Source organism: Coregonus clupeaformis, chromosome 19, assembly GCF_020615455.1.
Source record: "Coregonus clupeaformis isolate EN_2021a chromosome 19, ASM2061545v1, whole genome shotgun sequence".
Taxonomy (NCBI): domain Eukaryota; kingdom Metazoa; phylum Chordata; class Actinopteri; order Salmoniformes; family Salmonidae; genus Coregonus; species Coregonus clupeaformis.
In genome coordinates this window covers 46,717,467-46,740,370 of record NC_059210.1, presented here as the reverse complement: position 1 = coordinate 46,740,370, position 22,904 = coordinate 46,717,467, and the positions used below count along the sequence as shown (strand labels likewise).

The window sequence follows — 22,904 nt, the reverse complement described above, 5'->3', positions numbered from 1 at the left end:
GAATGGGCCAAAATACCAGCAACAGTGTGTGAAAACCTTGTGAAGACTTACAGAAAACGTTTGACCTGTGTCATTGCCAACAAAGGGTATATAACAACGTTTTGAGAAACTTTTGTTATTGACCAAATACTTATTTTCCACCATAATTTGCAAATAAATTCATAAAAAATCCTACAATGTGATTTTCTGGATTTTTTTTCCTCATTTTGTCTGTCATAGTTGACGTGTACCTATGATGAAAATTACAGGCCTCTCTCATCTTTTTAAGCGGGAGAACTTGCACAATTGGTGGCTGACTAAATACTTTTTTTCTCCACTGTATATATTTCTGATGTATCTATTTTGTAAGATTTTGTCAATGTTTTGTATACCTGTGCAGATAATTCATTAACATGTATAACTATTATACCTACTTATGTCCTTACATCTTGGATTTTAAAAAAGAAACTGAAGTTTTGTAAACATTGATTACAATTATTATATCTAGTCACCATTGACCCAGAAGAAAACACAGTTGAAGCAAAGACCTTAATCTTTATTTACTCATTATGTAGCAGCAGAATTACAGAAATATAATCACAAGAATAAACAAATGTCCAGAAACAAAAATACATTATTTCATATGTATGACAAAACAAGGAGGGTGACTTCTCTGACGCAGTGCCTTAGATACGAAAGCTCAACAAAGAACAGTTGATAGGTGAAAAACAGAGGTGAAACTCGTCAGCAAACTGACTGACAACCCAAAACACAGCTCACTCTGTTGGCAATAGAAGTCTCTTATCACTTCTCCTTTTGATCTCATGTCAAGCTCTTCACAGCAACAGTAATGTTGACAAGCACACACCAACAAGAGCTTTCTGCAACATCTGATCAAAACAATCTCCACCTACAGTTTCCCTTTTTTACCTCAAAACGATGAATCTCAACAGGCCTGAAATAAGGACAAACATAAACATGTATACAGTTTAGGGGTTAAGCTGCACAGCAGTTCAACAGTGAAAGTGATCACATTTTTTGTATTGCAACATAACTGCAACCAGGGGTGGATGACATTAAAACATTAAATCACACTGCATTGGTTTAGGTGGTCATGGAACTAAAAGCAGATCACTGACACTGTCTAGACTGAAGAATGATTAGTCAAGAGTTCATCTAGAGACAGAACATTAGACAAGGGAGATGTACAGTCTTGACTCATGACACAAAGGGAATCTGGTAAACGTACTACACTGATGGTTTGTCAAGGCACACTGAACTTCACAACTGATAACCCCTGTCTCACATTACAACATGGATATTCATATTCACATGAGATAATGACAACTGATTTGTGGATGGAGACCATGTGTGTGCTATTTTTCCAACTCAAAGTGAAACATTTCAGCTAGTATTTTCAGATGAATGTGATGAATTCAAACAGTTAAGCAATAGATACATCGAAATGAGTGCTTGGAACATAACCAGACATTAGAACCACAAAATAATGTATTTCCACAAGTCCAATGTACTAAAGGGTCAATATGCCTCAAATATTTTCTCTAAAAACAGTATAATTGGTCCAGTGGCAGATAAGGTACCAACAGATATTCTCCACTCTGAGGTCAAGCTACTTCATCACACAGAGAGGAGAAACTTGGAGGTTGGCTTTCTCTATTTGTATGGCATTACTATTCCACAATATCATGTGCTCTTGAAAGTCCCCCATAGAAATAGAAGAGGCTTGGACATCAGTATTCAGAGATGTGATCATCTATTGTGTTTAGGCCAAACTGACATTTTGGATAGGTGAAACCAAATGTGGTTTTCAAAATAGTATCCATTTTCTGTGGGAATAAATATAACTAATTCTATGCTGGAACGGTGTCCATTTCATGTATTCCATTTATGGTTAGCCTAGAATGAGTCTAGTAGACTGTTGGCCCGTGTTCTACATAAAGAGATCTGGTAGTATACACACACACACACACACCTAACTGTACACTGGAGTTCCGTCCAATGTTTTAACAATTATATACTGTACTGCATACATGTAAACCAAACATTCGTTATTAAAAAAAACATGTAATCTGACTCATGGGTAATAAACTTTCTAAATGACATTTTAAAATGGAGTAGTCCTACTTTCTCAAGACAGAATGATAAAATATGAAAAATGCTTACATGAGCATATAGGGATCTGTGCAACAACTGAAAAGTTCTCATTCCATCTGTTTATGTCAATATGTCAAACAGACTACTGTTTATTAGATATGGAATAACAGTAGTATCACCTTTCATCTAAAGCAGAGTAGAGCAACATGGTTTAAAATGCATATTCATTTGGATGGAAATGACAGAAGAGGAAAACTGTTGGGAGAGTACCTTAATGTAATTTACAAAATATTTGTACAAAAACAATGTTAATATCCATGAAAGCTGCATGATTTAAAATGAGTAAAAAATGTACAAATGAGTAAAACATTTAGGATGTTTTGAACGGAACATATGACAAGAGATACTCCTCACGCTGCCTGCTCACAGCCATCACACTATAGAAACACAATTAAGACTGAACCACAAGGTTAATATGAGTATAAACATCGCATTAGAAGTGTCCATCACATCTGCACATAGCACCATAGATAACATGAGAATGGCTCGCTCTATGGCTGTGTTTACAGGCAGCCCAATTTAGATTTTTCACTAATTGGTCTTTTGACCAATCAGATCAGCTCTGAAAAATATCTGATGTCAAAAGACCAATTAGTGGAAAAAATATCAGATTTGAACTGCCTGTCTAAACACAACCAAAGGAAGAGATTTTAAGCACGTTCCAATGCCCATACTAGCATAGCATACCAATAGACTATCGTACATGCCCAATACATTGGTTCATAGGAAGTGGTATGCTAGTGCGGCTATTGGAACAGAGCCTTTGTGTTGCAGTGAGTCCTTAGTGATGTTGCATGGGAGAGGTACTGCGTGTCTATTTCACACAGCTCTGCCCTGAACACTGACAGTAGTAGTTCAACATCTGTCAGTACATGAACCAGACACCAACCAAAAACTACAACCACACCACACAAGGTAAAACACAGTCTGTTAACTTACGCAGATTGTTACAGTACACAGAATCGTAGGCTACAGATAGCAATATGCTGTAAATCCTTCATAAAAATGACACACACCACTCATGTATGTGTACACACAATGTATCGACTTAAAATACAAATGTTTTGTGGGGTGTAGGCAGAGATATACAAGCCTACGAACAGGAGCTAGTTACACTCAAGAGACATCAAAACGAAGACTGTATACTCACTATGGGAAATCCGACTGAATTGACTGACTGGTTCACTCAGTATAAATAGGCATCCGATGAATTCAACACTTAACAGACACAACATCTTTAGAAAAATCTCAATTATTACTCCAAAAATATAGTGAAAATGTATAAATGCATGGACAATGTGTTAATGTATATACCTTGCCAAAAAAACATTACAAATTATTTTTTAAATGTAAGTCAACAAGTACACGTTTGCTCTAACCCCAGAGCCTCTGGATGGATATAAGGATTGGCTGGTCACACAAGACAGTTTAAAGTGCTTAATGTTTATAAAACCACACAACGCTTCACTTTCCCCAGTAGAAAGCATCCTTCTATTCACAATATACTGGAAATGCTTCCAAATCCAATTCTAAAATCCCCCACCAAACACAAGTTGAACATACGCAAATTCTTTATAAGCATTACAATGGAGAAAGCCGGTGTGTACTATTGTGTAATAATACGCAACTAAATGCAGACAATGGGAAGTGCCAAAGGAAGAGATATGATGAGATATGTTGGACAGATACACCGACTGCTGTATGATCTGACTGAAGTTGTGCACTCACAAACAAGAACACGTTAAGATGCCTTCATCTGGCTGCCCTTCTCTTTCACGCTCGCGTTTAAATCCCAATCTATCCGCCATCCGTCTTTCTCTCTTGCTTTAACTTTCTGTATCCCTCTCCTGCACTTTCTCCTTCCTCCCACCCCTGTTAGGCCATTAATAACACAGCACAGTATGAAATAGAATAACCACTGCATATGTGAGACTGATGGATACATGAGTTACTCTCCACTGACCCAGCAAGAGGAGTACTCACTCAACCAATTCATCATAACGGCGTCTGTCCAGCCGTCCGTCTGTCTATGAATGCATGTACTGACATTCATCAAAAATATGAGCTGGGGTACACGAGTACATCTGATAACATCTTTAAAACGTCTTCATGTTCTTAGGGTGTTCATAGCATGCTCAGACACCACTCTACCCCCTTTCTCCATATTGGTGTTGCTTAGAGGGGTTGTATTGTAAGCAGAACACACAGCCTGCCCCAGAGTGGGCAAAAGTCACTAGAACCTCCATCAGTGTATCTGTGGTCCCAGGAAAGATCACTGCTCCTGTAGGCTCTCCAGCAGGTCCTCTATCTTCTCCATGTTCTGGGAGGTGCTCATGGACGTCTGCATGTTGGACTGCATGGGGGTCTGTAAACTGGTCTGCATGGGGGTCTGGAAGTTGGTCTGCATGGGGGTCTGGAGGTTGGTTTGCATGGGGGTCTGGAGGTTGGTCTGCATAGGGGTTGTTTCTATGGCAGTCTGTATATTGGTCTGCATTGCAGTCTGTATGTTCGTCTGCATTGGGGTCTGTAGGTTGGCCTGCAAGGCATTTTCTAAGCTACTCATGGCGTTTTGTAAACCAGTTTGCATGGGTGTCTGAAGATTAGTATGCATGGGTGTGGCGGTCTGGGCCATGTTTGGGTCCAGAAGAGGCTGGATGTGGCTGGCCTGCAAAGGGTTGGGGTTCTGGGACTGGCTCTGGGCAGACATTGTAGGACCAGAGGACGTCATCAGCTGGGAGGAATCTGAGGAGAAAAGGATGTCACACAAAGACTCTTAAAATGTATCAATGCAGTATTATATCAAGTAAATCATTATTCCTCTACTATTGTCCATGCGGAGTACTGATCCTGTCAGGTAAAGCAGTCTCACCGTTCTGGAGGCCGAACACAAACAGGTTGGGTTGTCCTCCTGGCTGGCCAACGTTCCCGCTCACTCCCGTCTGGAACAGCTGCTCTGGGGGTCTCTTACCAGGGGAGGATGTGGTACTCTGCAGCCCCACCACCCCCAGCCCACTCTGCATTACAAAGATAGTTGCCCCTGCTGCAGCCTGGTTTCCTAGTTCCTGTGTGGCCATGCTACCCTGCAGACCAGACAGAGAACCCTGTGGCAGGAACAGCTCCACCTGCTGGCTGGGAGGGCCACTGACTGAGCTGGAGCCCACCTGCATGGGCTGCTGCCCCTGGAACAGACCCTGCGGAGGGGGATTGCTGGAGGCAGGGGTCCCCCCTACAGAGGAGCTCTGGTCCTGGAAGAACATGGGCTCCGCTGGGTCCGTCTGGGCCACACCTACCCTGACCCCCACCATGGTGGGCTGAGAGAACAAGAGGGACGTAGTGGCGTCCTGGGGGCGAGGGGTGCTGTTGCTGCCCATGGAGGGGCCCTGGGCCTGGGTACTAAAGAGGAGGGCTGGGGGCAGAGCCTGGGGTTTGAGGGAGGCGGTGCAGAGAAGGAGGCCGGTGGGCTGGGGCTGAGGGTGCTGGCTGGGGGGCAGAGTGCTAGTCTGGAACAAGGAGCTCTGCTGAGCCATGGGAAGCTGCTGGGTTTGCTGTAGTTGTGTCTGCTGGGGGGACTGCTGCTGGTCCATGGGGGTGCTCTGCTGCTGCTGCTGGGTCTGAGGCTGGAACACTGACACAGTCTGGGGCTCACAGGCAGAAGTCTCCATGGAGGAAAGGAATGCTAGCTGCTGTTGACTACCCTGGTTAGAGAGAGTGTTGGGAGAAAGGAACAGTGTGGACCCTGTGGCCTGCTGCTCCTGACTAAGGCTACCACTGGTCAGCACAGTCAGAGTGTTCTGCAGCAGGGCGGCTTGGACCTGGTGCTGGGGGCTGGGGGTCTCCGACAGAGGCCTTGGGGACTGGAAGAGCTGCTGGGGGGGAGAGGAGTGGGAGGGGGGCTGCTGGGGGAAGCTGGAGGTCTGGATGGTGAGCAGCTCCCCAGCCTGCTGGAGGAGAGACACAGGCTGCTGCTGGGGCTGAGATGAAGAGTGGATCTGGGGCTGGAGGAACTCAGCCTGGAGCTGCTGTTGTAACTGTTGTTGATGTTGCTGTAGCTGGTGCTGTTGTAGGTTGCCTAGTGCTTGGTTTTGTTGTTGTTGCTGCTGAAGTTGTTGATGATCCTGTAGCTGTATGTTGCCAAGTACCTGCTGCTGCTGTTGAAACTGTTGATGTTGTAGGTTACCCAGTATCTGTTGCTGCTGTTGCTGCAGTTGTTGTTGATCCTGTGGCTGTAGTAATAATTCTTGTTGTAGCTGTATGTTGCCAAGGACTTGCTGTTGCTGTAACTGCTGTTGCTGCATGTTGCCAAGGATCTGCTGTTGTTGCAACTGCTGTTGTATCTGCTGCTGCTGTTGTTGTATCTGTATGTGTTGTTGTGTGGCCAGAGAGCCCTCAGCTCCCCCCAGTCTCAGGCTGTTCATGGTGTCCTGTACGTGTTGCTGCAGTGAGTCAGTGGAGGCCGTGGGGCTGTACAACACTGAGTTGAGCTGCTGCTGAGCCACTGCTGCCTCCATGACCTGTTGTACCAGGTCGCTGCCCCCCGCCTGGAGCTCCCTTACTGCCCTCTCCAGCTGGGCCACCCCGTCCTGGGGGAACAGGGGGAGCTGAGGCTGGGAGTGGGGCGCCATCTGGGACATGCCCACTAACACCACCTCGCTGCTGGGGTTGGAGGCATCTTGAGGCAGGCTCTCCTGGGGGTCCCGGAGGAACTGCTGGGGTAACTCTGGGGGGACGGGGGGGAGGGTGGTGTTGTCGCTGGAGACAGGGAAGGAGGTGGTGGGGGCGATGTCCTGCTTCTGGATGGTGCAGAGGGGCTCCAGGGAGGGGAAGACCGGGGACTGGGGGAAGTCCACGTCCCCATGCTGGAGAGGCATGGGGCTGGGGAAGGACTCAGCACTAGGCGGGGTGCTGGAGCTCAGCGCCAGGGTTTGCTGGACCGAGACGAGGGCGTCAGACGACGGCTAAAGGAAGGAGACAAAAAGAGTGGAATTAAATATTTTGTAGAATCTACACACTTCCCTACAATTTGGCCAATGACTCTGGATCCAGATGTCTTATTTTATTGATACAACTAAAGAGTGATGTCCCAGCAAAACCATCTGATCATAAATGTACATACAAGGATCCTTGGTTAAATATGATCGGTAAAATATGATTGGTATATTGCTCCTACCTTGAAGAGTGCTGTGGATGGGGTATTACTGGAGACCTCCATAGGGGTGACCTCCTGTCGTTTGACCAGTTCACCAGCAGACTGGGCAGGGTCAGAGGCCAGAGACTTGATCTGGTCCTGGAAGGTGCAGGCCTTAGCCAGAGAAGACCCCTCTGTCTTCACAGACATGTCCAGGGAGTGCTCTGGTGTGGGACAAAACAGAAACGCAGGTTGAACAAGAGAGAAACACACGCATTGTATACCATAGATGGAGCCTTAGTGAACCCTTCTATGTCGTTCATCACTCCTTTCTTAGCAGTGCACACACCTGAGTCTGGGGTATATGTGAAGGGCTGTACGTCATGTGACCTCCCGGCGTTGGTCATGATGTAGACGCCCACAGAGACAGGAGAGGAGACAGACAGGTTGTGGTAGGGAGGAACCTTCACTATCACATGGTTCTAGAGGAAACACAGCAACATCATTAGGATTAGGACAAAGTCAGCTCATGATCCGTATGCATTACTCATACATTGATATCAATGGGCTACCTGATGGAACAGCTCCATGTCAATCTCTGCCTCGGCCTGCCACGAGTTATCATCTGGAAAGAAAAGGAATCAATGTTTTATCAATCTTTTTTATTTACAAAAGCCACTCAATGAGGAGATATCACAGACATCACAAAGAGAGGAAGAAGACAGGCATGTTAGTGCTGGTACCTGCTGTGTTCTCCTGGAAGATGACCTTGGTTCCTTTGAGAAAGTTCTTCCCTATGATGAAGAGCTCCTCTCCTCCTCTCACTGAACAGCTGTGGAGACTCTTCTTCAGGATCTCTGGCACCCCCGCTGGCTGGGCTGGGGAAGGACACAAACACAGCAGAGTATTTGTATTTGTATTTTATTTTACCTTTATTTAACTAGGCAAGTCAGTTAAGGAGCTACGTGGTGTGCCAGCTTTTGTTCCAGCCCGACACCAACACACTGAATTGAATGAACATCAAACAAGCACATATACATCCAAATTTACTTTTTACTCTCGATACCCAATAGTTATTTGTGTTTGTATGAATAGGGTGGTAGTTGACGCACTGCAGAGGATGGGTGAGGAGGTGGTCTGCAGGGTGAGGACAGACCCATCAGGCTGGGGGATGTTGACCCTAAAGGCCAGCCTGGCCCGGGTGCTCTTCTTCTTGGACCCGGCAACCCCAATACGAGCCTCCACGTCCGCGTTACGCAGCTTCAGGATCCCCACACAGTCAACCCTGTCAAGATTCAACATTACAAAATGTTCAGATGATGAAACACAAACACACAGTAACACACTGATATTTCAACAATGCTTCAATTTTCATTAACTAAATGAATGAGTCCCTTACGCTAGTGACATGGCGTTGCTGGGCTCCAGAGGGATCTCTATGACAGTGGTTCCCTCGATGTCCACTTCCTTGCAGGCTTTGGTGTTGCGGCCCGTCACCCTGCAGGCCTGGTAGAACCCATGAGGCTTCACTCTGCCTGTGTCACTGGCCACAAACACCTGCAGCACCACCGGCTCACTGACACCCTCCAACTGGAGAGAGAAGGAGAGAAGATGGTGAGTAGAGCTGAGAGTGCAACATAGCTTAACACACACAAATCAACCTAATGACTAATCTATCTTATTTAATGGTTGTAAAAATAAAGTGTCTCACCTTGACCGTGGGGAAGCCCTGTTGGGTGCGGTCTTTGACAGAGCCGCGGCTGCCCTCGGTCAGGTAGCGTGCCCGGTGCTGGGTCTCTGGCTGCAACAGGATCTTCAGCTCCTTGCCCTCACTCTTCTGGGGGTACTGACCTGACAGAATACATCCCTTCAGCAGGCACCCAGCCTCCAGAGAACTGGAGAACACACGACACAAATAAATTAATTAGACCCTAATCAATGGCTGTCACACGACTGGGAATATAGATATACATCTGTTGGTCACAGATACCTTAAAAAAATAAAAATAAAGTAGGGGCATGGATCAGAAAACCAGTCGGTATCTGGTGTGACCACCATTGGCCTCATGCAGCGCGACACATCTCCTTCGCATAGAGTTGATCAGGCTGTTGATTGTGGCCTGTGGAATGTTGTCCCACTCTTCAATGGCTGTGCGAAGTTGCTGGATATCGGCGGGAACTGGAACACGCTGTCGTACATGTCGATCCAGAGCATCCCAAACATGCTCAACGGGTGACATGTCTGGTGAGTATGCAGGCCATGAAAGAACTGGGACATTTTCAGCTTTCAGTTATTGTGTACAGATCCATGCGACATGGAGCCATGCATTATCATGCTGAAACATGACGTGATGGTGGTGGATGAATGGCACGACAATGGGCCTCAGGATCTCGTCAAAGTATCTCTGTGCATTCAAATTGCCATTGATAAAATGCAATTGCGTTCGTTGTCCGTAGCTTATGCCTGCCCATACCATAACCCCACCATGGGGCACTCTGTTCACAACGTTGACATCAGCAAACCACTCACCCACATGACGCCATACACTGTCTGCCATCTGCCCGGTACAGTTTAAACCAGGATTTATCTGTGAAGAGCACACTTTTCCAGCATGCCAGTGGCCACCGAAGGTGAGCATTTGCCCGCTGAAGTCGGCTATGACGCCGAACTGCAGTCAGGTCAAGACCCTGGTGAGGACGACGAGCACGCAGATGAGCTTCTCGGAGATGGTTTCTGACAGTTTGTGCAAACCCACAGTTTCATCAGCTCTCCTCCGGGGTGGCTGGTCTCAGACGATCCCGCAGGTGAAGAAGCCGGATGTGGAGGTCCTGGGCTGGCGTGGTTACACGTGGTCTGCGGTTGTGAGGCTGGTTGGAGGTACTGCCAAACTCTCTAAAATGATATTGGAGGCAGCTTATGGTAAAGAAATGAACGTTCAATTCTCTGGCAACAACTCTGGTGGACATTCCTGCAGTCAACATACCAATTGCACACTCCCTCAAAACATCTGTGGCATTGTGTTGTGTTACAAAACTGCACATTTTAGTGGCCTTTTATTGTCCCCAGCACAAGGTACACCTGTGTAATGATCATGCTGTTTAATCAGCTTCTTGATATGCCACCCCTGTCTGGTGGTTGGATTATCTTGGCAAAGGAGAAATGCTCACTAACAGGTATATAAAAAAAACGAGTATGAGTATGGAACATTTCTGGGATATTTTATTTCACCTTATGAAACATGGGACCAACACTTTACATGTTGCGTTTATATTTTTGTTCAGTCCAAAATTACTTTACATTCTGTCATGGAAATAAATGGCCAAGTCATTTACGGTTTTTATGCGTTTTGTTTTCCATGTGGACCAATTTAAAATCGGTGAATTCTGAAAAGCTATCCAAGGATTGTTCCATAAAGTTGTGTTTTTAGCGAGTGATATCGGTTCTTGTAGAATAAGTTACATTTTCTTCCATATTGTTATATTGTTCTTAACTATGAAGTTGTTAATGTTCTTAACTTTATCCTTTGAAAATAGATACGTAAAAATATTCTGGGGATGAGCATGCACATCTTCAATATGTACCCATTGTTCCTCTTTTAACTATATGTCGCAAGTAAAAGCCTTGGGTAGCGAGTTAATACATTTCCAAGTCTGGAAGGTTAAAACCACCCTCAGACTTAGGAAGATGTAAAACTTTCCCTTTTATTCTATGAATTTTATTTGCCCATATAAAGTCTTATGACTGAGTATACTTTTTTAAAGAATGTCTTCAGTGGGATAATTGGTATTATCGAAAATTAATTCAAAAACTTCGGCAGACATGCCATTCTAAAAGAGGTTTATTCTACCTGTAAGATTTATGAGAAGATTTTTCAATTTAATTTGATCTTTCATATTGTTGAGTAATGGAATAAAGTTATCTTTATATATTGGTTGTCAATTATTAGGCCTTTTCGGCTTCAACAGCCATTATTGATGAATCTATATCTTATTTATTGATGACATTTTTTTTGGGTGCAGATCAGCTTCAATATTGCAGATAGATTGTAGCTTCCATCAATGTAATTGTCTGCATCATTTCCAATCTCCCATATTTGTTTTGTATACACACTACCGGTCAAAAGTTTGGACACCTACTCATTCAAGGGTTTTTCTTTATTTTTACATTGTAGAATAATAGTGAAGACATCTAAACTATGAAATAACACATATGGAATCAAGTAGTAACGCAAAAAGTGTTAAACAAATCAAAATATATTTTATTTGAGATTCTTCAAATAGCCACCCTTTGCCTTGACAGCTTTGCACACTCATGGCATTCTCTCAACCAGCTTCACCTGGAATGCTTTTCCAACAGTCTTGAAGGAGTTCCCACATATGCTGAGCACTTGACCTGCTTTTCCGTCACTCTGCCGTCCGACTCATCCCAAACAATCTCAATTGGGTTGAGGTCGGGGTTTTGTGGAGGCCAGGTCATCTGATGCAGCAGTCCATTACTCTCCTTCTTGGTAAAATAGCCCTTACACAGCCTGGAGGTGTGTTGGGTCATTGTCCTGTTGAAAAAAAATGTATCCCCGCTAAGCCCAAACCAGATGAGATGGTGTATCGCTGCAGAATGCTGTGGTAGCTATGCTGGTTAAGTGTGCCAAGAATTCGTAATAAATCAGACAGTGTCACCACCAAAGCACCCCCACACCATAACACTTCCTCCTCCATGCTTTACGGTGGGAACTACACAAGCGGAGATCATCCGTTCACCCACACCACGTCTCACAAAGACACAGCAGTTTGAATAAAAAAATGTCCAATTTGGACTCCAGACCAAAGGACACATTTCCACCGGTCTAATATCCATTGCTTGTGTTTCTTGGTCCAAGCAGGTCTCTTCTTCTTATTGGTGTCCTTTAGTAGTGGTTTCTTTGCAGCAATTCGACCATGAAGGCCTGATTCACACAGTCCCCTCTGAACAGTTGATGTTGAGATGTGTCTGTTACTTGAACTCTGAAGCATTTATTTGGGCTGAAATTTCAGAGGCTGGTAACTCTACTGAACTTATCCTCTGCAGCAGAGGTAACTCTGGGTCTTCCATTCCTGTGGCGGTCCTCATGAGAGCCAGTTTCATCATAGCGCTTGATGGTTTTTGCGACTGCACTTGAAGAAACTTTCAAAGTTCTTGCCATTTTCTGTATTGACTGACCTTCATGTCTTAAAGTAATGATGGACTGTCGTTTCTCTTTGCCTATATGAGCTGGTTCTTGCCATAATATGGATTTGGTCTTTTACCAAATGGGGCTATCTTCTGTATACCCCTCCTACCTTGTCACAACACAACTGATTGGCTCAAACGCATTAAGAAAATAAATTCCACAAATTACCTTTTAAGAAGGCACACATGTTAATTGAAATGCATTCCAGGTGACTACCTAATGAAGCTGGTTGAGAGAATGCCAAGAGTGTGCAAAGCTGTCATAATAATAATGCCATTTAGCAGACGCTTTTATCCAAAGCGACTTACAGTCATGTGTGCATACATTTTTCATCAAGGCAAAGCGTGGCTATTTGAAGAATCTGAAATATAAAATATATTTTGATTTGTTTAACACTTTTTTGGTTACTACCTGATTCCATATGTGTTTTTTCATAGTTTTGATGTCTTCACTATTATTCTACAATGTAGAAAATAGTAAAAATAAAGAAAAACCCTTGAATGAGTAGGTGTCCAAACTTTTTACTGGTATTGTATGTATCTATCTATCTTTCTTGTTTTCTTGCATATTGTATTAAACTGAAACATGTTCTTGTATTTGTTTGTGTCTATGTTTAATAAACCCTGTTTGATTGATATGTATCAAGTCTGGTAAGACTTTTGCCATTCTATTGGGACTAGCATTCTATTCAACCTACTTGGGCTTGGGACTGGCCTTGTCTGGGCCCAGCTGAGACAGGACAAAGTGTGGGGCCTTGGCACTGTCTGCATCAAACATGTCCATGCTGTCCTCTGGGGGTGAAGGCTTGGGCCCGGGCCGCTGGCGGGGGGTGCGTTTACGGGATTTGCGGGGGACCTCTGTGTTGTCATTGTAGGAGCTGGAGCTGAGCAGGCTGAAGTTGGAGGCTGAGTCGTCGGCCCAGATGCTGCTGCTGTATTCTGAGTCTGGCCCTGCTGGCCCGGCCGGGGCTGGATCCTCCTGGCAGGACATATTGCTGTCATCAAATAGGTCCTCCGGAGGGGGGGAGATGCTCAGCACTGGCCTCCTCTTAGAGGGGGTGTTCTGGGGCTGCTGCTGGGCTCCCACCCCCCCTGCTGCTCCTGGGTCTCCTGTTCCAGAGCTGGTCCCACTGCAGCTTCCACCTCCAAGGGCAGACAGAGCTCCCTCCACACCCTGCATCTGTGATCCCCCTGGGGCTCCTGAACCCTCTCCGGAGGAACTGCTGGGATGGTGGAGGAGGAGGGGGGACTGGGGCTGTTTCATAGATGAGGTAGAGGGGGCTGTGCTGGGTCTGGGGCTGGTGGTGCAGGGGTCTCCCATGTCTTGAGAGGAGGATGGAGAAGGGCTGGAGGTGGAGGAGGTGGCATCTGGAGTGTAGAAGATCACATTATTAGTACAGATGTCAATACAGAGCAGGCTAGCAGTCCCATTCAAGCAGCTGAATTTGTGCATGATCTAAATTCATTTGAGGATGTTTTTTGTGTGGCTACATGCCCTCACTGTGCATGCCAGAGCTCTCTGGTGGCGGTCAACTTTTCTGAAGTTAAAGTTGAGAATGGTACAAATAGGCCCCATGTTTCCCCCATTGGAATGTTTAATTCCTACTAAAACTTGCTCTTTAAAAATCAACGTGACAAAATGGACATGCTTTGTTTACAAAAAACTAAAGCAAGCTTCTAAAATCGTTACATACACATTGCCAGAAACAAAAACAGCAAGATCTGGTCAGTCAGACTTTCCTCTTAACAGACAAATTTGCAAACTAAAGATGCGGTGCCAAATTAAATGTAGAGGGGGGCTAGAGCAGTTTGTGCATACAGTATTAGGCCTATACAATGGTCTGAACATGCCAATTGGAGGATTTGATTAGGACTGAGCGTAGCCATGGCAACAGAATAAACAAGGCTCTGACCTATGGAGCAGTGACCTGCAGGCCATTTTATATGCAGCCACCCCATGCCTCAGAGGGAGGAAATTTCCTGCAATACAAATGAGACAGCCAATGAGCAACAAGAGCTGATCAGTCATGACTCAACTTCCTGGCAATCAGCAAATTGAATCAATGAAATACTGTTGTGAGGATAACTTAAGTTGTCTCTTAGTAGATTTTTAGTGTTTGAGTACAGCTGTGGCAGATGTTTTAGTGTGATTCCAGCTAGACTCGGAAAACTGAGCTTGAGGTAGAAGCTGCCCCTAACCACAGATCTAGGATCAGATTACCCTAGCCTGGCACATGTATGGCATGACAACGAGTCAGAGGAGTTGACTAAAACACATAGATCTGGGACAGGCTACCCTACACCCCAATCCTAACTAACCAATAAGGGGGTTAAGAATATATCTGAGCCTGTATCAGTGGTTAAGGTCAACTTATACATACTTCTGGTTTACTGTGCACAATGACAGCAGCCACTAGACTACCAAGTTCAGTCAGCTTCCTGTGCTAAAGGGAAGTGGTCTACTAGTCTTGTGTATGACTACTCTGATGTTTTCAAAATCATTTCACGTTCTGTTTTAAAACCCCAACCACTGATGTGACACTACCACATATAGTTTTTTTCTGATCTAGGCCTAATACAAGATCTCTTGAGATATGAGATATTTTCTTTATGCTAGTCTACATGACTTAGTGTGTTCGTGTGTGTCATCTTATCTTCATCACAGAAAGGCTATAGCAGACAGGCAGTTCAGATCCAGACAGGCGTGCTAATTCAGAAGTGCTAAAAGGACATGATAATTGCTTTGCTAATTATAACCAGCTGTTTTCACCTCTTCCCACCATCTGAGAATAAAAACTAGCAATAGAAACTGACGGTAAATACAGTCTCTAGTGATGGGTTTAATTAATTTACTTCTCTCTATGTAAGAGAGATGAAAACATAAAACAATCAAACGAACTAAAACAAAACAGTTTTTAATTATATTTTGATTATAGACTAGAGAGATTACAGGCAACAGTAGTTTGTAGCCTAATATGACTTTAGGAATATATAGACCAAGGCCATGCTCATTCACTATTCATTTTAACATAAAACTATATTTATTCCCACTCTCTCACACCTGTCCCGTCTACAGTAACCATGGCCTACATTTGCCCTACAGAGGTGAAGACTTAATTTCCCAGAATACAGCACCACTAGCACCCACTGCCCCACAGGCACTCAGCAGGAAGGGTGGAGAGTTGTTCCCTAGACACTGATCTAAGGTCAGCCTAATGTTCTGCCCACTAACGATCTAGGTGAGGTTATGAGGAGAGTAATCTGATCCTAGGTCAGGCTGGTGGGTTGAGAGTGAGGGGCTTACCTGAGGCCAGGGATGCAGAAGGGGGTGGTCTGGCCTCTCCCCCACTCTTCTGGCTCATGGTGGGTGTGTCTGTCTTGGAGGAGGAGGACGGCTGCAGCTGGAGCTCCTTAGGGAGGAGGTCATACACAGACTCTGGAGAGGAGGAGAGAAATCAAGGGGTTTAATAGTGCACCAAATACCCCCACCAACTACCGCTACTGATGTAAGAGTGAGAGGTCGCCTGGTTGCTAAGAAACACAGCTCATCGACACCCTGACAGATATCTGCTGTGGATATGCAGCGTATCCATCCAGCATATGCAGCCTAGCAAGCAGTCATCTGATCTGCCAGTAATAAGTCAACCCCAGCAGCATCGTGAGACCAACTGACACAAGATCTCTGGCTCTGTGATGTCAGCCCTGCTGCTAGAGAGAGACACACACAGACAGTCCACACAAAGTCATCACAGCCAGCCCACACAAAGAGCTGCACTGTGCACACAGTCATTACAACCACTGTAGGGGGGAAACCTACAGCACAGCACTTATGTTCTGCTTCATTCACCAATTGTAGGACCAGATCAAAAGGCTAGTCCTACCTTAGCCAAGAATTCTCAACTGGAGTTGAGTGCTGAGGCAATGGGTTTTGGCGGAGTGTAGCCTACTTCCGACTACATTGAATCGGTACATGCGTAACTTGTACCTATATGTTTGTCCTGTGTAGTTGCATTCTTTTTTTATGCAATCTCCGTCAAGGGAGCCGTTGTTTGTTAACGCAGAAGGAGCAGCCCCGTCATTGCACGGCACAATTTGACAGAGGTCACATAGAATTACATTTTATCAAAAACTACAGATTGCAGAACCTAAAGAAAATAATGCAACTACACAGGACAAATATAGGTACAAGTTACGCATGAAAGAATGGACATTTTTACAAGTATCGACTGATACCTACTTGATGTAAAACTCATCGCCTCAGCACTAAACTCACTCGCTCCCCCATAACACAGTATTTCTCTCCCTCTAGTTCTCCATACTAGCTGGGGTCTGCTAATTTGCTATGGAAATTAGACATTTGCAAAAGCCCCACTATGTTTGCATAAAGTGAAAGAAATCAACATATAGAAAATGTGATTTGTGCGGATTTTGATAGAGCGATAGGCCAACGTGGGGGCGGGGGGAAGCACAGCAATATGCCTAGATTGTAACAATTGTATTTTATTAGCCTAGGCCTACAAGTCAGCCAAGTCCTGCATACTTCCCCTATTACAATCCGATTACCTCACCACATACTTATGCTGTCGGCTGGCTACACACTGCTCACATTACACTAGCTTTGAAGCTGTGCCAAGCCAACTGTCAGACTTTGTTTTTTTCGAAGCTAGCCCTTTGCTTTGATGACACAGAAATATATTTTTGTTACACCTGCCAGCCCACAAGCTGGACACCAAAAATCCACCAGCCTCCAGCAACGCCCCGTCTTCTAACATGCTTATTTAACTCACACGTAATCATGCACGCCAGACTTTACAGCTTGTATGCAATATTTATAGACACACGTCTGGTTCTATGAAATTAACAGAGTAAAAGACAAAGATCCTATCCACTCTGCAGTCTGCACTCACACAGCAAAGACAAGGCCAGACATTGAAATACAATAGGCTGCCTAGGTCATGGATAGCATAGCCTAGATCTAGCCTATCCACATGATGTGGGCGGCAGGTAGCTTAGTGGGTAAGAGTGTTGTGCCAGTAACCGAAAGGTCGCTGGTTCTAATCCCCGAGCCGACTAGGTGAAAATTCTGTCGATGTGCCCTTGAGCAAGGCACTTAACCCTAATTGCTCATGTAAGTCGCTCTGGATAAGAGCGTCTGCTAAATGACTAAAATGTTTTTTTTTTTTTATTATGATATAAGACTGGGATTCTCAACTAGATTCAGCCGCGGGCTGATTTCTTCTTGAGCGGATAATTACAAATAATTAGTAAACTGCAAATTGACCGCAAAAAGCCCAAACAGATATAATATGACAAAAACAATCATTTCAAACCTTGCTTACATTTGTATACGATCACGTCTATTATGCGTGGGAATACTTGGGAACAGATTTCCTAAATTAAAATCACACGGAGCTGATTTCCTGGTGTTTTTACAGTCATGTCCAACAATGAAAATAAATAAAGAATAATTATAATAATATTTTGTGGGGGTCAAATAAAACCACCCCGGGCCAAAGTCGGCTGGTGGGCCGCCAGTTGGGGAGCCCTGATATAAGATGTAACCAATCTACCTACAGTAAACCACTTGAAGTATTTATGAATTATCCTTAGCCAATTACTGTCATATAAATAAGCTACACACTCCTCATCACATTAGACAGCAGCACCATATGGCTAGCTCCTGTTAGCGTGGCAGGGCCACTAATATGGCTCATTAATGTACCACACACAGGGTCTGGACAGATGTGTCTGAACCATTGTGTCAGCAGGTAGGCTAGTCCATGTACAGAGCATCTGTAGACTGTGGGGAAAAAACATTGAGTTGAGTTAGGCCTACATCAGAAAACAGAACTCAAAACTAACAGTAGCATTGCTTCGCTGCAAGCCCCTATCTATGCCTAGATGACTAGTCAATAATGAATAAGAGAGAGGACCAAAACCACTAGCAAACCTTATGCACCAAGACAGCGGAGTGTCTATAATGCCGTTTTTAAATTATATATTTTGAAAGTTATGCAGAGGAGTTGACACCGCTATCAGCGCATGGCAGTCATATCTTCCACCTGTAGAAGGTATTTTGACTGGAACCCCCCAGGCTTTGATCACTCCGGACACAGCTGGACTAGAGGAGGAGTGGGCTGAGCAGTGACAGATGAAAATGAAGCCTGTTCATAGCACAGTGTTATCACAGGAGCAGCTTTGCATCAGTCAGCACCCACCACATCAGCTGGCCAAGTAGCCTAATCAGAGATACAAAAGATACAGCTAGGCTTGGACATTAGACATTTCTAAGACACTGACTTGTAGGTCAATCTTCACATTGATCTTATTACCTTACCTTATTATTATACCAAGAACAAAATGCCCTTCACTTTTGTTATTCAGACCGAAAGGGGTTACATTGTTTCAACATGGGGACTATATGAGCTACAGGACTGTTTTGCTAGCACAGACTGGAACATGTTCCGGGATTCTTCAGATAGCATTGAGGAGTACACCACATCAGTCACTGGCTTCATCAATAAGTGCATCGATGATGTCGTCCCCACAGTGACCGTACGTACATACCCCAACCAGAAGCCATGGATTACAGGAAACATCCGCACTGAGCTAAAGGGTAGAGCTGCCGCTTTCAAGGAGCGGGACTCTAACCCGGACGCTTATAAGAAATCCCGCTATGCCCTCCGACGAACCATCAAACAGGCAAAGAGTCAATACAGGACTAAGATTGAATCGTACTACACCGGCTCTGACGCTCGTTGGATGTGGCAGGGCTTGAAAACTATTACAGACTACAAAGGGAAGCACAGCCGCGAGCCTCCCAGTGACACAAGCCTACCAGACGAGCTAAACCACTTCTATGCTCGCTTCGAAGCAAGCAACACTGAAGCATGCATGAAAGCACCAGCTGTTCCGGATGACTATGTGATCACGCTCTCCGTAGCGGATGTGAGTAAGACTTTTAAGCAGGTCAACATTCACAAGGCCGCAGGGCCAGACGGATTACCAGGACGTGTACTCCGAGCATGTGCTGACCAACTGGCAAGTGTCTTCACTGACATTTTCAACATGTCCCTGACTGAGTCTGTAATACCAACATGTTTCAAGCAGACCGCCATAGTCCCCGTGCCCAAGGACACTAAGATAACCTGCCTAAATGACTACCGACCCGTAGCACTGACGTCTGTAGCCATGAAGTGCTTTGAAAGGCTGGTCATGGCTCACATCAACACCATTATCCCAGAAACCCTAGACCCACTCCAATTTGCATACCGCCCCAACAGATCCACAGATGATGCAATCTCTATTGCACTCCACACTGCCCTTTCCCACCTGGACAAGAGGAACACCTACGTGAGAATGCTATTCATTGACTACAGCTCAGCATTCAACACCATAGTGCCCTCAAAGCTCATCACTAAGCTAAGGATCCTGGGACTAAACACCTCCCTCTGCAACTGGATCCTGGACTTCATGACGGGCCGCCCCCAGATGGTAAGGCTAAGTAACAACACATCTGCCACACTGATCCTCAACACGGGGGCCCCTCAGGGGTGCGTGCTCAGTCCCCTCCTGTACTCCCTGTTCACCCATGACTGCATGGCCAGGCACGACTCCAACACTATCATTAAGTTTGCCGACGACACAACAGTGGTAGGCCTGATCACCGACAACAATGAGACAGCCTATAGGGAGGAGGTCAGAGACCTGGCCGTGTGGTGCCAGGATAACAACCTCTCCCTCAACGTGACCAAGACAAAGGAGATGATTGTGGACTACAGGGGGAAAAAAAGAGGACTGAGCACGCCCCCACTCTCATCGACGGGGCTGTAGTGGAACAGGTTGAGAGCTTCAAGTTCCTTGGTGTCCACATCACCAACGAACTATCATGGTCCAAACACACCAAGACAGTCGTGAAGAGGGCACGACAAAGCCTATTCCCCCTCAGGAGACTGAAAAGATTTGGCATGGGTCCTCAGATCCTCAAAAAAATTATACAGCTGCACCATCGAGAGCATCCTGACTGGTTGCATCACCACCTGGTATGGCAACTGCTTGGCCTCCGACCGCAAGGCACTACAGAGGGTAGTGCGTACGGCCCAGTACATCACTGGGGCCAAGCTTCCTGCCATCCAGGACCTCTATACCAGGCGGTGTCAGAGGAAGGCCCTCAAAATTGTCAAAGACTCCAGCCACCCTAGTCATAGACTGTTCTCTCTGCTACTGCACTGCAAGCGGTACCGGAGTGCCAAGTCTAGGTCCAAAATACTTCTCAACAGCTTCTACCCCCAAGCCATAAGACTCCTGAACAGCTAATCATGGCTACCCGGACTATTTGCACTGCCCCCCCACCCCATCTTTTTAAGCTGCTGCTACTCTGTTAATTATTTATGCATAGTCACTAACTCTACCCACATGTACATATTACTTCAACTACCTCAACTAGCTGGTGCCCCCGTACATTGACTCTGCACCAGTACTCCCCTGTATATATAGCCTCCCTACTGTTATTTTATTTTACTTCTGCTCTTTTTTTCTCAACACTTTTTTGTTGTTGTTCTATTTTACTTTTTTATTAAAAATAAATGCACTGTTGGTTAAGGGCTGTAAGTAAGCATTTCACTGTAATGTCTGCACCTGTTGTATTCGGCGTATGTGGCCAATAAAATTTGATTTGATATGTTATTTAAACCAATAAAATGAGGTAGCTAGATAATATCGATAATATAGCTAGCTATCATGTTTCATATCTCTGATTCAGAGGGGTTGGGTTAAATGCGGAAGACACATTTCTGTTGAATGCAATCAGTTGTACAACTGACTAGGTATCCCCCTTTCCCTTTCCCATATAATTCTGAATAGAGTATGATTTCTGAACCTACCTTAAAACTTCTACTTCACTTTTGACAAGGCCTGCCAATTAGCCATTTATTGTAAAAGATGTGAGCTTGTCACGCGCTAGTTTTTTTTTACTATCCTTGTGGGGACAAAACAATTGATTCCCATTCAAAATCCTATTTTCCCTAACCCTAACCCCTAAGCCTAAAGTCGCCTTTTCCCTTGTGGGGACCAGCGAATTTCCCCTGTTTTACTCTCCTTGTGAGGACTTCTGGTCCCCAAATGGATAGTAAAACCAGAAACACACACACACAGTTGTAAGCACGCATCTTAAAATTATCCACACCAGATGACCTGTTTTTAACCTGCTACGCGCCTAAATGCTTGCCAAATGGTCTAGTCAAATTCTCAGTATTTGGTTTAGCCAGCCAAGGCAATGGAGCATGTTGGCTAATGTAGCCAACTAGCAAAACCATCGTGACAAATGCAGCAAGACATCGAGGAGGGGTTTGTTACTATACAACTTCAACATAACCTTAACTAACGTTTAGATCACGCCGCCCACAGTCATGGGACCGAACCACAACGAGTGCCCCGAGGGAAAACAATAACACAACACGCCTCCTGCTGCTAGCTAACGTTAGATGCTAGTTTGTCCCTATACTAGTTTGTCCATCACGCACACATTAGCTAACTAGCTATCACGCATCAGCTCTCTATCTACTTTACTAGCTAGCCAACTAACAGTAGCTAGCTAACGTTATCTAGCTAGCCAACCAGCTAACGTTATTTATCTAGCTAGCTTAGCTACCTATCTTTCCGTTTAACAGTCATAGTCCAAAACAATGAAAAAACGATTCAAAGGCATCGATGCCATAAGGCATAACAGTGATAGAAAGAAGTCTTACCTTTAGAGTAAAGGGATTTGGGGGAATTAAGGTCGAGATCTGAGCTGAGGAGGGATATAAAATCAGAGGGCATCGCAGCGCCTCATCTTCGCCTGGATCAGAACGAAGCCAGTCAGCCAACTAACATTAGAGAGCAATAAACCAACAAAATATGACTACAGTATAAACAAGAAATATTGCATCTGTGGGAAATAAAGTGATAAGAAACAAAAGTTTAATGGACCCAGACAACCGTTAATTAGCGCGAACTACTCTGCTAGCAGCAGCACTAACGATGACGTCACGTTCTTATGGTAATGAGGAAACCTTCTAAATAAAAGCCCGCACTTCAAAACAGTGCAAGGTGAATAACTCATTCAAAAGATATTATATTTTAATCAATGTTGATTTTGATTGTGCTTATAAGGAATTAATCGGGGAAAAAATGTGATATCCTACAACATACTGGTCTTGACGAGAAAACAAAAACTGTCGGGGAGGTTCTCCTCTGCACTGTTCAACCAATCCAGTAAATGTGGAGGAGTAGTTTAGATGGAGTGTCGCCTTGTTAAGGTCCAAAAGCGGAAGTAATGTCACAGGCTCTCTTTCCACTGTGTTGGGGACTCGGCCAGGGCTGAACGACTGCCCCCTCGCATTGACAATTTCAAATTGAAGGCCGACCGCGGTACTGCAGG

At 44.9% G+C, this 22,904-nt stretch overlaps 1 protein-coding gene across 1 annotated transcript; it reads right to left on the bottom strand.

Annotated features, from left to right (window-relative positions):
* Nucleotides 1-514: 514 nt before the first annotated feature.
* LOC121532172 (nuclear factor of activated T-cells 5-like) lies at nt 515-22,500 on the bottom strand. Its single transcript, XM_041837940.2, has 12 exons — nt 22,231-22,500; nt 15,789-15,920; nt 13,183-13,852; nt 8,991-9,174; nt 8,679-8,869; nt 8,392-8,564; nt 8,023-8,157; nt 7,852-7,904; nt 7,629-7,761; nt 7,322-7,503; nt 5,024-7,109; nt 515-4,896 (listed from the first exon to the last, which is right to left on the bottom strand). Exons 1-12 carry the CDS (start codon nt 22,301-22,303, stop codon nt 4,427-4,429), a joined length of 4,482 nt encoding a protein of 1,493 aa, XP_041693874.1. The 5' UTR covers nt 22,304-22,500; the 3' UTR covers nt 515-4,426.
* Nucleotides 22,501-22,904: the final 404 nt, after the last annotated feature.